We start from the raw sequence: 12,003 nt of genomic DNA, 5'->3' as shown, positions 1-12,003 counted from the left end.
CATAGACCTAAATGTAAAATGCAAAACTATAAAACTCCTAGAAGATAAAATAGAAAACCCAGAGGCCCTTGGGTTTGGACGTGATTTTTTAGACACAACACCAAAGGCAAGATCCACGAAAGAGATCACTGATACACTAGACTCCATTGAAGTTAAAACTTCTCCTCTGCAAAAGATAGTATCAAGAGAATGAAAAGAAAAGCCACAGATTGGGAGAAAATATTTGTAAAAGACACGCCTGATAAAGGACTGTTATTCAAAGTATACAAAGAACTCTTAAAACTCAGACTATAAGAAAACAAAAACAAAAAGACTTTAAAATGGGTTAAAGATCAGGTCACGATCCTGAGGTCCTGGGATCGAGCCCCGTGTCAGGCTTCCTGCCTGGCCAGCCTGCTGCTTCTCCCCTGCTTGTGCTCTCTAGCTCGCTGTCTCTCAAAGAAATAAAATCTTAAAATGGGCTAAAGACTTGAACAGACATGTCACCAAAGAAGAGCTAGAGATGGAAAATAAGCACATGAAAAGGTGCTCAACATCATATGTCCTCAGGGAAATGCAAATTCAGACAACGGTGAGACCCGGCTGCACACGTATCAGAATGGCCCAGATCCGGAGCACTGACACCAAATGCCGGTGGGGGTGTGCGGCAGCAGGAACGTGCGCTCACCGACGGCAGGCATGCAGAGTTGTGCAGAGGACGATTTGGCAGTTTCTTAACAAAAGTCAGCATACTCTTACCAGATGATCCAGCAGTTGTGCTCCTTGCTATTTACCCAAAAGACTTGAAGACCTCTCTCCACACAAAAACCCTGCACACACGTGTGTAGCAGTTTTATTCATAACTGCCAGAACTTGGAAGCAACTAACATTAAGTGTGGTACATCCAGACAATGGAACATTGTTCAGCACTAAAAGAGAAACGAGCTGTCGGGGCGCCTGGGTGGCTCAGTCGTTGGGCGTCTGCCTTCGGCTCAGGTCATGGTCCCAGGGTCCTGGGATCGAGCCCCGCATCGGGCTCCCTGCTCCGCAGGAAGCCTGCTTCTCCCTCTCCCACTCCCCCTGCTTGTGTTCCCTCTCTCGCTGTGTCTCTCTCTGCCAAATAAATAAATAAAAAATCTTTAAAAATAAATAAATAAAAAGCCCTTAGAATGCTGTCTTCCAGGCCCTCCCATTTGCTGCCTGTTGAACGGACACCTGCCTGATGGCACGACTTGTGTTTGATTTCAGACAGGCCGACGGCCGCAAAGTCCTGCGGTCGAGCATCCGCGAGTTCCTGTGCAGCGAAGCAATGTTCCACCTGGGCATCCCCACCACGCGGGCCGGGGCCTGCGTCACGTCCCAGTCCACAGTCATTCGAGACGTGTTCTATGATGGTAATCCAAAATATGAGAAGTGCACAGTTGTGCTGCGCATAGCTTCCACTTTTCTAAGGTAATGCTGGGGTCCCTTCGGGCTGTGATGTGCAGAGACGGATGACAAGCCTGGTGGAGGGAACGCCCCGCCGGACACGTGTGGGGAACCCATCCCACGGCCAGTCCCGAGCAGCACCAGACGGCCCACGAAGTAGATGCTGGGCACCTGCAGGGAGGGAGGGGGTTCCGTGGGCAAAAGGCACCTGGCATTTCCTGGGCCGGGAGCCCTGTCCTGCGTGTGGTTGGCTGTTCAGGCCCCTGTTGCCCCCAGAAGGGAGGCGGTGGCCGAGAGGTGGCCCGCGGTGCGGGCACGCAGCTGGCCTGGGTGAAGGGGGACAGGGCCTCGGGCCAGAGGCGGGGCTCTGGGAAGGGGCATGTGCAGAGCTGTTCACTTGGAGTTTAGGACCAGGAAGGACATGAAAGTCACCGAGAAAGTGGCCTCGTTCCGTCACTGTGAAGAAAGGGCGACTCCACGCGTGCTGTGCCCCCATCCGCCGTGGCCGCCCTTGCTCCAGCCCGGTCACCCGCTGCCACCCTTTCTGGTCCCTCCCTGATATCACCGTGCTGTCTGGCATCACACGGATCTGATGGCCCGGACCCACAGTTGTCAGGAAGCAGCTGTGACACCCTCTGGTCCCCCCTCCTGTGGAGCCAGGCGGACCCTGTGTGTCGGGGCCATTCACGCCGTGCCGGAGGCTCAGCGCCTGGCTTTTTCTTTTGTCCTCTGGGAGCTGGAGGAGCCAGGGCGGTCGCGTCCGCCTCCCCCAGGAGACCCAGGGCTGCTTCCCTGAGCGGCGCTCCTGGCAGTTCGACCAGCATAACTTGGGGGATTGGGGGGCCACCCTGGGCCTGCTAGCGGTAATGCTAGTCGTTGCGACGCCGCCTCACGTCCTCTGGGTGACATGACCACTCGGTCATAGAGCTGACCCTGCTTGTCAGCTGACCGCAGGACGCCGGTCACCGCCGTGCTCCTTGACCCGGGGGTGAGCACAGAGCCCTGCTGGTCCCCAGAGGCAGCCATGCCTTCCTGGGCCCCCCACACGCAGCCAGCGTGCGTGGTAGCTAACCAAGGGCAGAACGGGCCTGTCCGTATCACCGAAAGACCAGTTACGTTTTGTTTTTTTTTTTTAAAGATTTTATTTATTTATTTATTTGAGAGAGAGAGAATGAGAGACAGATAGCACGATAGGGGAGAGGGTCAGAGGGAGAAGCAGACCCCCCCCGCCGAGCAGGGAGCCCGATGTGGGACTCGATCCCGGGACTCCAGGATCACGACCTGAGCCGAAGGCAGTCGCCCAACCAACTGAGCCACCCGGGCGCCCCAAGACCAGTTACGTTTTTGTTGGTTTTGTTTTAATCAGGGTGTTCTTAGCGCCAGAGGCTACAAGGCCTAGCAGCCAGACTTCTGTTTTTCACAAGGGGCTATAGCCATGTTTAACCTGTTAAAAACATGGGTATTTCTTCCAGGTTCGGATCCTTTGAGATTTTTAAGTCTGCAGATGAGCACACAGGGCGCGAGGGGCCCAGTGTGGGGAGAAATGACATCCGAGTCCAGATGCTTGACTATGTGATCAGCACGTTTTATCCTGAGATCCAGGCCGCGCACGCCGATGACCGTGTGCAGAGGAATGCTGCCTTCTTCCGGGAGGTAGGCGGGGCCGCACGCCAGCCCTCCCTGCATCCCGCCTGCTGATGAGACACGGTCTGCCAGGCGGGGGGGACAAGGTTCTCTGAGTCGCTCCCCGGTCCCAAAGCCTGTCCCCCCTCGTTGGCTCTGAGCAGGACTGACTTCTGGGAACGCTGCGTTGAGGGTTGGGGGCCCTGAGACAAACCCTGTGCGCCCCCACCAGGCGCGGCAGGAGAACTGGGGGGGGGAAGGACTCCGCTTCGGGGGGAGATGCGGACGGTCACGGCGGGGCCCCGGGCACAGCAGCCTGGACCCAGGGCAGGTTTTGCCGGCTCACGTGGTGACTTCCCTGTTTCCACACGGTTATCCTCCTGGGCCTGAGTCGTGGGGATGGTCCAGGCTCCCTGATATTTTTGGTTTCATGGGTAAAAGCCAAAATTAGTAAGTATATCAAAGAGACAGATGGCCTAAGTGGAAATTAGAGCCTACACGTGTGCACTCATCCAGGTGCTTTCCCTTCTTAGACGTCCTTCCGCGTTCGCCCCCGCTGCTGAGTGTGCGCCGAGAGGGCAAACCCGAGGGAGTCCCTGGGAGCAGAGCTGTCCTCAGGGAGGGAGGGGGCAGGGGACAGCCTGCTCCCGTCGTGCCGCAGGTGACCCGTCGCACGGCCCGGATGGTGGCGGAGTGGCAGTGTGTGGGCTTCTGCCACGGCGTGCTCAACACAGACAACATGAGCATCGTGGGGCTCACCATCGACTACGGGCCCTTCGGCTTCCTGGACAGGTGAGCAGCCCGGGGCCAGCATGTGGGCGCCCACGGCGCACGGACCGCTGGGGAAGGACCTGCTGTCCTCGATGTTTGGTTGGAAATGCCTGGTCAGCCCTTCGCAGCAGCAGAGATCCCCTGGAAGGTTTGGAGCAGAGCGGCCTTTTCAGAGGGTCCCTCCACTCCCGGATTGGGAATGGACTCACGGGGCCAGGGCGGGAACAGGCGGCGAGCAGGAAGGAGGGACGCGGCCGGCCAGGGGCAGTGGGCTGAGGCGGCGCCACCCCCCGGCCGACTGAGCGGGTGGGAGTCAGCGGCTGCGGCCTGGACCTGCGCCCGTCAGAGCGGGGCCCCTGCGAGGCAGGGCGGGAGGGCAGTGGCCACACGGACGCAGCCTCTGGGCACCCCGGGACCTGCCTCATCCCCTTGCTGGCTCCGCTTGCCCCGTGTGGCAGGTACGACCCTGACCACGTGTGCAATGCTTCCGACAACACTGGGCGCTACGCATACAGCAAGCAGCCCGACGTTTGCAAGTGGAACCTGCAGAAGCTGGCAGAGGCCCTGGAGCCCGAGCTGCCCCGCGAGCAGGGCGAGACCATCCTGGCCGAGGAGTTCGACCCGGAGTTCCGCCAGCACTACCTGCAGAAGATGCGCAGGAAGCTGGGCCTGGTGCGCGCCAAGCTGGACGAGGACGGGGCGCTGGTGGCCAAGCTCCTGGAGACCATGCACCTGACTGGTGAGCGTGACGGGGGTCTGCTGCAGCAGCGCCCGGCGTTTTCGTTCCGGGGAAATAGACACAACGTAAGATGGACCATTTTACCACGGGGTGTGCAGTTTGGGGGCACTAAGCACATTCACCCCGTCTGTCTCCCCACACGGACACCCTGTCATTTCCTCCTCCTCCTGTGCCCCTGGCGCCCCCAGTCTACCGTCTGTCTGGATCGGACTCCTGCAGGGACCTCCTGTGAAATGGGCCCGTGCAGGATTCATCCAGTGATGGCTGACAGCGCCGAGGACAGTGTCCTCAGGGTCCACGATGGTGACGCAGGTGTCCGCATTCTAGGCCCCTGTGTGGACGGACCACACTTTGCTCTTCCGTCAACGATGGATGCACACTGGTGGTTTTCCCCTTTGGGCTGTTGTGGACAACAGCGCCGGAAGACAGATGTGCAGACATCTGTTGGAGCCCGTTTTCAGTTCTTTCGGGGCTGCGCGGCAGAGCGGACCTGCGGATCTGACACGGAGCTGCCGACCGCTCTGGCGGGAGCTTCCAGTACCGTGGTGAACGAAGCGGCTACGTGCGTGGCCGTCTGTCGCTCCTGCTCTTAGGGGGCGCTACCTCTTTCACCAGGCTGTGGCTTTTCCAGATAATCGTGTGGCTTCACGAAATCGAGGAAGTTTCCTTCTATTCCTAGCTTGAGCGTTTTGGCCGTTTTGCATCAGCTGAGATGAGCACATGGTCGTACTCCTCCTCCTCACTTCGTGTCCTTAGTCAAGTTGAACCGCCATAAAAAACCACAGAGCGGCAGCTTGCCCAGCAGACACTGATTTCTCACAGTTCTGGAGGCTGGGGGTCGGAGGTCAGGGTGCAGTGTGGTCGGGTTGCTGGTGAGGGCCTCCTTCCCTGGCCGAGAGCCGAGAGGGACCCCACCAGAGGCCCCCACTGTCCTTACCGGGACGCTGGTCTGCGGGGTCTTTGGCTTGGATATCCAGGCAACGCTGAGTTAGGAAATGTTCCCTCCTGTTTTTTGGAAGAGTTTGAGAAGGACTGGTGATGATTCTTTGATATTTGGTAGAACTTACCAGTGAAGCTACCTGGTCCTACCGTTGTCTTTGTTGGGAGGGTTCTGATGGCCCATTCAGTCTCCTCACTTGTCACAAGGCTACTCAGATTTTCTATTTCTTCTGAGTCCACTGTGGCAGACGGTGTTTCTAAGAATTTGTCCATTTCATCTACATATCTGACGTATCGGTGTGGAACTGTTCAGTCTTCTCTTACAGTCCTGTTTCTGTGTGACCAGTAGTCACCGCCCCACTTTCATTTCTGATTTTAGTTACGGGGCAGTAGCTAAAGGTTTGTCAATCTTGTTGATCTTTTCAAAGAACCAGATAACTCTTGGTTTCAGTGGTTTTCGCTTCTTTTTTGTTCTCTATTTCGTTTATCTCTGCTATACCCTCTATTTCCTGTCTTTCGGCTAGCCTTAGTCTTATTTTGTTTTCTTTCTAGTTCCTTAGGTGTAAGATTAAGTTACTGGTTTGAGGCTTTTTTCCCGTTGAGATTTAACGGGTATGTAATGGTGTCAGGGGTACGTGATTCGCTGTTTGTAGAGATTGCAAAACTGTCGACTTCCATCACCACACAGTTGCAAATTTCTTTTTTGGGGGGGATAAAAGAGGTCTGCTCTCCTAATGTAGGTAATTAGCACCATAAAATTCTCTGTGACCACTGCTTTTGGGCATCCTATAAATTTCAGTATTTGTGTTTCCACATTTTCCTGCCTCTCAGTATTTTCTGCTTTCCCTTGTGATTTCTTTTTGGGCCCATTGGTTAATTTTCACAGTATCTGGGGATTTCCCAGTTTTCCTTCTGTTTGTGATTGCGATCTTCATTCCATTGTGGTTGGAGAAGATGCCAGTCTTTTTAAGCATATTGACTTGCTTTGTGGCTGAACAAGTGGTCTGTCCTGTGTGCACTTGACAGCTGTCCGTCTGTCTGATGGAGCAGCCGGACGGCGTTCGAGTTCCCCGTGTCCTCACTGGTCTGTCGTGCGGACGTTCCGTCCATTATCCAAAAGTGGGGCGCTGAAGCCTCCAGCTCCTACGGGGAACTGTGCTGTTTCTCCTTCCATTTTACGAATGTTTGGTTTGTATGTTTATAACCATTACATCTTCTTGATGAACAGGCTGTTCGACACATAAAGGCCTTGTCGTTTGCAGGTCTCTTGCTGACAGCGGGAGGGCTGGCCCCGCTCTGCAGGTTACCATCTGCTTGGGGTATTTTTTCTGTCCTCTCTCTTTAGGCTGGACAAGTTGAAAGTACTTTTTTTAGTTCAAGCTGCCAGTCTCATTTGGAGATGAATCCTTTTAAGTCATTACCACTGAGGACTTCTGTCGTTTCGCTGTTTGTGGTCTGTGTCCTCTGCCATTTTTCATCCCTCATCTCCTCCATTACTGCTTTTGTGTCTCTGTTCTGGCCCCTTCTCGTTTCCCTTTTGTGTCTCTTCCCGGGATGTTCTCCCGGGGGTTACAGGGACTGTGTTTTAACAAGTCAGGCCAAGGACCTCCCCGCATCTGTTCTGTGTTGAGCCCTGTTTGTTTGGAAGTGTTTCAGGGGCTTGTCCTTGACGCCCTGCAGCTCAAGTAGGCAGTGAGGACTGTGCCCACAGTGGGGGTGGCCAGGGGCTGACCACGGTGGCTGTGCCGTACTTACCTGATTCACGGATGAAGGAGCGGGGGCTTAAGAGTGGTGGCCAAGCTGGGTGGCAGGTGGATGGGGGCTGTTGAGGCGGCTGGAGGGGAGGGGTCGCGAGGCATCTGCCCTCAGCGTGGACGGTGGTGTGGGAGGCAGGTGCAGGGCCCTGCCTCTGCCTGCTGGCACCCTGAGCAGCGGCGTGTTCCAGGGGCCGACTTCACAAACACCTTCTACTTGCTGAGCTCCTTCCCAGTTGGGCCAGAGTCCCTGGGCCTGCCTGAGTTCCTGGCCGCGCTGACCGCACAGTGTGCCTCCCTGGAGGAGCTGAAGCTTGCCTTCCGACCCCAGATGGATCCCCGGTGGGTACCCAGGTCTCACTTCTTGGAATTTGCTTCCAGAAGGAGAGGACCATTGAGAACAGAGCACGCCAGGGAACAGAAGAGGGAGCTGGCTGAGGCTTCTGGGGAAGGGGGTGGTCGGGCCCCCGTGTTTGCAGCGCTGAGGCCCACCGGTCAGAGGGAAGGACAGCATGTTGTCACCACTGGGGGAGGCCAGTGGCACAGCTGGGGAGCAGCTTCCCAGAATGGCTCTCTTGTCTGCCCAGGAAGAGCCCCGGGGCCCTCAGGTCTCAGCCAGACCAGGCTTTCCTGCGCTGCCTCCCACTGGGGAGAGTACACAGTGTTTGAGCCCACACTCAGAGTAAGACACGGCAAGCGCTGGGGTTTGAGAGAATTTAGTGCCACAGGGTGGTGAGTGCTGACGGAGGACAGGCTAGTAGGACCGGGGAAGGGGGTGTCGGTGTTGTCCCCGCCCCACCCCACCCCCAGGCCCCTCTGCAAGTGGGGAAGGACCTGGCCTTGTGGCCACCGTGGAGAAGCGGCCAGCAGTGCCCTCCCCGGGGGGGCAGGTGCCCCACGCGCCCCAGGCGCCCGCAGGGCACTGCCCCTCGGCTGTCCCGCGACCGGGAGGGGCTGCTGCGGAGTAGGGGTGAACGGCTGCCCCACTGGTCGGGCCGGGTCACCCCGTTGCAGGGCAGTCAGCACAGCAGAGCGGCTAAAGCCAGTGCCACCTCCCCCGCGCCCGATGGCCGTCTTCCAGGGGCCCAGGGGCCTCAGGACGTAGCCCATGGCCGGGGTGGGGACGCGCCTCACGCTGCCCCTCCGCACAGGCAGCTGTCGATGATGCTGATGCTGGCACAGTCCAACCCCCAGCTCTTCGCGCTCATCGGCACCCGGGCGAACGTGACTAAGGAGCTAGAACGCGTGGAGCAGCATTCGCGGCTGGAGCAGCTGAGCCCGGCTGAGCTGCTGAGCAAGAACAGGGGCCGCTGGGCTGACTGGCTCCAGGAGTATGGGTGAGGCTCCAGGCGGCCGGGCGCGGACTGCTCGCGTCACCCTCTCCCTGGGAGGTGGCTGCAGACGACGCCCCCCAAGCAGGGAACGAAATGCAGGAGGGGTGGGGGGGGTGGCACCTGCTGGAAAGATGAACTTGGATGATTCCAGAGCCCGGCTGGAGAAGGACAGGGAGGGCGTCAGCGACAAGGATGCCTGGCAGGCTGAGCGCACGCGCGTCATGCATGCCAACAACCCCAAGTACGTCCTGCGGAACTACATCGCCCAGAATGCCATCGAGGCCGCCGAGAACGGAGACTTCTCAGAGGCAAGCACACACCCGTCCCTCCTCCGTCCCTGGGTCCAGCAGCAGGGGATGGCCCGGGGAGCGAGCGGCAGCCCCTAAAAGTCCTCTCCTGGCCCTTCTCCAGGTGCGGCGGGTGCTGAAGCTACTGGAAGCCCCTTACCACAGGGACGGGGAGGCCACCGAGGATCTGGAGGCCACTGAGCCTGAGGGGGGTGGTGGGGCAGACAGTGGGGGGCACTCCTACAGCAGCAAGCCCCCACTGTGGGCGGCCGAACTGTGCGTGACGTGATCCTCGTAATGGCCTTGGAGGCCTCCACACGTGGAGCCCCCAAGGCCCCGAGTCCCACCGAGTCCTTGAGATGGTGCCACCCTGTGGACAAACCCACCCCCGTCTCTCCATGATGGCCGAGACGTCCAGTCAGGACCTGACCTGTCTCTGTCTGACGCAGACTCAGCAGCCCAGCCCCACGCTCAGAGACGCAGCCCCCCAAATAAACCAGCAGCTTCCCTGGCCGGTCTCCGTGTGGTGGCTCCGCCCCTGGCCCGCCAGCCTGGGGACAGGGGGGGGGGGGGGGGGGGCACCTGTGTCCCGCGGCCTTCAGGCATCCTGATAGTAGTTGTTGAAGTTGATGCGCAGCAGGAAGTCCTCCAGGTGGGGCTGGTAGCCGCGGTTCACCAGCTTGGTCACCACTGGGGGGTGGGGGGGTGCGGCTCAGCCAGGCCCAGCCAGTGGCCTCTGCCCTGCTGTCCCCAAGCCCTCCCGGCCCTGGGGGACAGGCACCTTTAAACAGGAAGTGGGAGTAGTACTTGAAGGTGCTGTAGGACTGCTGCATGAGAGCGAAGTTAGGGTGCTCCGCACCCCGGGGGCCACCGGCCGGGACCCAGGGCTGGGAGATAAGCTGGCTGCGGAACTTGAGGACGAGGCTGAAGATGCTGTGGATGACGTTCATGACGGGCGCAGCCTTCTCTGTCAGCAGGCCCCTGGGGGGGCAGGCACCTGCCGGTGAGGGGTGCCCGGCCCCCTCTGCACGTGCCCAAGGAGTAGCCCAGGCACAGCGGCTCACCTGAAGACAGCCTTGTGCAGGTACTCGGCGTGCGCACGCTGGATCTCCTCAAGGTCGCCCACCTGCGCCAGCCGGGCTCGGAACTCACACCAGGTGACATGCAGGATCTGGTTGGCGATGTAGCCCTGGGTGACCTTGACGAAGTGCTGCATCTCGTGCTTGAACAGCTGCAGCTGACGGAACTGCACCGAGCCGGCCGCCTGGCTCACCAGAGCTGGGGGGGCGCAGAGGCGTCAGCCGGGCCCGGGGAGGGCAAGCCTGGGCTCTGGGCCGAGCCTCACCTGTGCGCTTGAGGTGGAAGCAAATGTCCTTGAGCGTCCACATCATCAGCTTCAGCTGCAGCAGGAAGGAGAAGATGCCGCTATAGCGGCTCAGGCAGCCCTCGGTGACCACGACGTTGAGGGGCCAGTCGACCTGCGGGGAAGCCGGCTCAGCACAGCGGCGCGGGGGAGCGCCCGCCCGCCCGCCCACCCACTCGGCGAGGCCCTGCTGACCTTGTACCTGAGCTCCAGGCAGCTCAGCACGTCCGGGGCGTTGGGGGCAAACGCCTCGGGCAGGAACTTGAGAGCGAAGGAGAGGTTGTCCGCGAACGGGGTGTCCCCGTGCAGGCTGTACTGCAGGGCCTTGCTCAGCACGGAGTTGAGCACCAGCGGGTTGAGCAGCTCCCCGGGCGTCTGCCCCGCCCCCAGCTGCCAGGAGAGGGCACGGCTGTCCCGACGGAGTCCCGGCTGTCCGAGGGAGTCCCGGCACCCGCCCCCGCCCCACGCCCAGGGGTCACCTTCTCAAACAGCAGATCGCTGAGCGACTGTGCGAACTCCCCGTCCTCCATGAGCAGGAAGTGCCGCAGCGCCTCGAAGTGCGCCTCCAGGCCGAGCTCCACGAAGAAGTAGTCCACGGCGGCCTTGTTCACCAACGAGACGCTGGCAGGAGGGGCGGGGTCAGGGGCGGGGTCAGGGGCGGGGCCTGGCCACCTGGGGGCGGGGCCTCTCCGGGGGCGGGGCCTCTCCGGGGGCGGGCACTCACTGCGCGGCCAGCGGGGCAGTGATGGAGTGCTTCATGAGCACGGGCAGGGGCAGCAGCTCGCTCAGCTGCACCGCGGTCTCATCTGCATCTGACCGGGCCCGGGGGTCCTCCGGGAGGGCGAAGGCGCGGGGAAGCCCGTGGTGTAGCAGGTGGGCGGCGGGAGTTTCCGCTGTACGATGGCAGATGGCCGTTAAGAGGCGGGGACACACCGGCCGCGCTCCCGCCCGCCCGCCCGCCGCTGCGTCTGGCCACTCACACATGGCCTCGTAGCTGTCCGGGTACTGCTCCAGCCGGTACTGCTCTATCAGACCCGCCAGGTAGGCCTGCTCCTGGCCCCAGCGCTGGGCCGCAGCCGCCGCCTCACCGAGGCCGGGGCTGCTCTGGGCCGCCGCGCCTTCCTAGGAAGGACAGGGTGGGGTGGGATCCCCTCCGTGCTGCCCCATCCTGGAGGACCAAAGCCCTCACTGCCCATGCGAGGCCAGAGCCCTAGCCACATCTGCCCTCACCTGTGAGCTTGGAGGGTGACCTGGAGAGAGGTCCTCAGTGTCCCCACTCGTCCCTGGTCCTGAGCAACACAAGTGGGGCAGGAGGGGGTATCAGGGCCAAGTGCCTCCTACAGGGTGATACCTCCCAAGTCCTCAGGGCCGCAGCCTTCTTGCCCTTCCTCCTTGCCCACACCCCTCCCGGGCCCACAGGTGCCCCCAGTGACAGGAGAGCTGTAGGGACCCCACTGACCTGGCTCCTCGGGGATACCATCTCCCAGATCCCCGGATGCAGCCACTGCAGACAGCGAAGGCTGGAGGCCACTCGCCTGCCCACTACTGGAGCCAGCCTCCTGAGCACAGGAGCTGCCAGAGGCCGTCTCTGCAGGCAGCCGTGGCTCGTGCTCCCAGACAGGGCTCTGTGCTCCCAGGCTGAGGCCTGACTGGGACACATGGTCAGGGGGGCTCTGGCAGGGCCTGGGTGGATCAGGCTGGCCTTCCCCAGAGAGCGCACCCAGTACCACATGGGACTGAGACACGTGTCCGTGGACGTTCCACCGTGGCCGCGAGGGGGCCACGT

The 12,003-nt window shown here is 60.3% G+C and overlaps 2 protein-coding genes across 3 annotated transcripts in view; one reads left to right on the top strand and one right to left on the bottom strand.

The window, feature by feature from the left end:
• The first annotated feature begins 1,071 nt into the window (after positions 1-1,071).
• SELENOO (selenoprotein O) lies at positions 1,072-9,370 on the top strand. 2 transcript variants are annotated; one of them, XM_021687476.2, is made up of 8 exons: positions 1,072-1,431; positions 2,880-3,060; positions 3,692-3,822; positions 4,317-4,540; positions 7,425-7,575; positions 8,385-8,570; positions 8,719-8,875; positions 8,979-9,370. In XM_021687476.2, exons 1-8 carry the CDS (start codon positions 1,202-1,204, stop codon positions 9,150-9,152), a joined length of 1,434 nt encoding a protein of 477 aa, XP_021543151.1. In that variant the 5' UTR covers positions 1,072-1,201; the 3' UTR covers positions 9,153-9,370. The 2 variants fall into 2 exon arrangements, with proteins under 2 accessions (XP_021543151.1, XP_021543150.1); XM_021687475.2 differs by having other exon boundaries at positions 4,260-4,540.
• Positions 7,908-12,003, bottom strand: part of TUBGCP6 (tubulin gamma complex associated protein 6) — a 24,715-nt gene continuing 20,619 nt past the window's right edge. The window contains 11 exon segments of the mRNA XM_021687483.2: positions 7,908-8,725; positions 9,437-9,544; positions 9,636-9,835; positions 9,919-10,132; positions 10,200-10,332; positions 10,413-10,607; positions 10,697-10,838; positions 10,942-11,110; positions 11,198-11,339; positions 11,448-11,506; positions 11,677-12,003. The exon segment at positions 11,677-12,003 is cut by the window's right edge and continues 11 nt beyond it. Coding sequence (XP_021543158.2) covers positions 9,453-9,544; positions 9,636-9,835; positions 9,919-10,132; positions 10,200-10,332; positions 10,413-10,607; positions 10,697-10,838; positions 10,942-11,110; positions 11,198-11,339; positions 11,448-11,506; positions 11,677-12,003 — 1,673 coding nt within the window. The 3' untranslated portion in view covers positions 7,908-8,725; positions 9,437-9,452.

Source organism: Neomonachus schauinslandi, chromosome 5 (assembly GCF_002201575.2).
Source record: "Neomonachus schauinslandi chromosome 5, ASM220157v2, whole genome shotgun sequence".
NCBI lineage: Eukaryota > Metazoa > Chordata > Mammalia > Carnivora > Phocidae > Neomonachus > Neomonachus schauinslandi.
The sequence above is the reverse complement of the archived record's forward strand: the minus strand, read 5'-3'. Positions and strand labels throughout refer to the sequence as shown.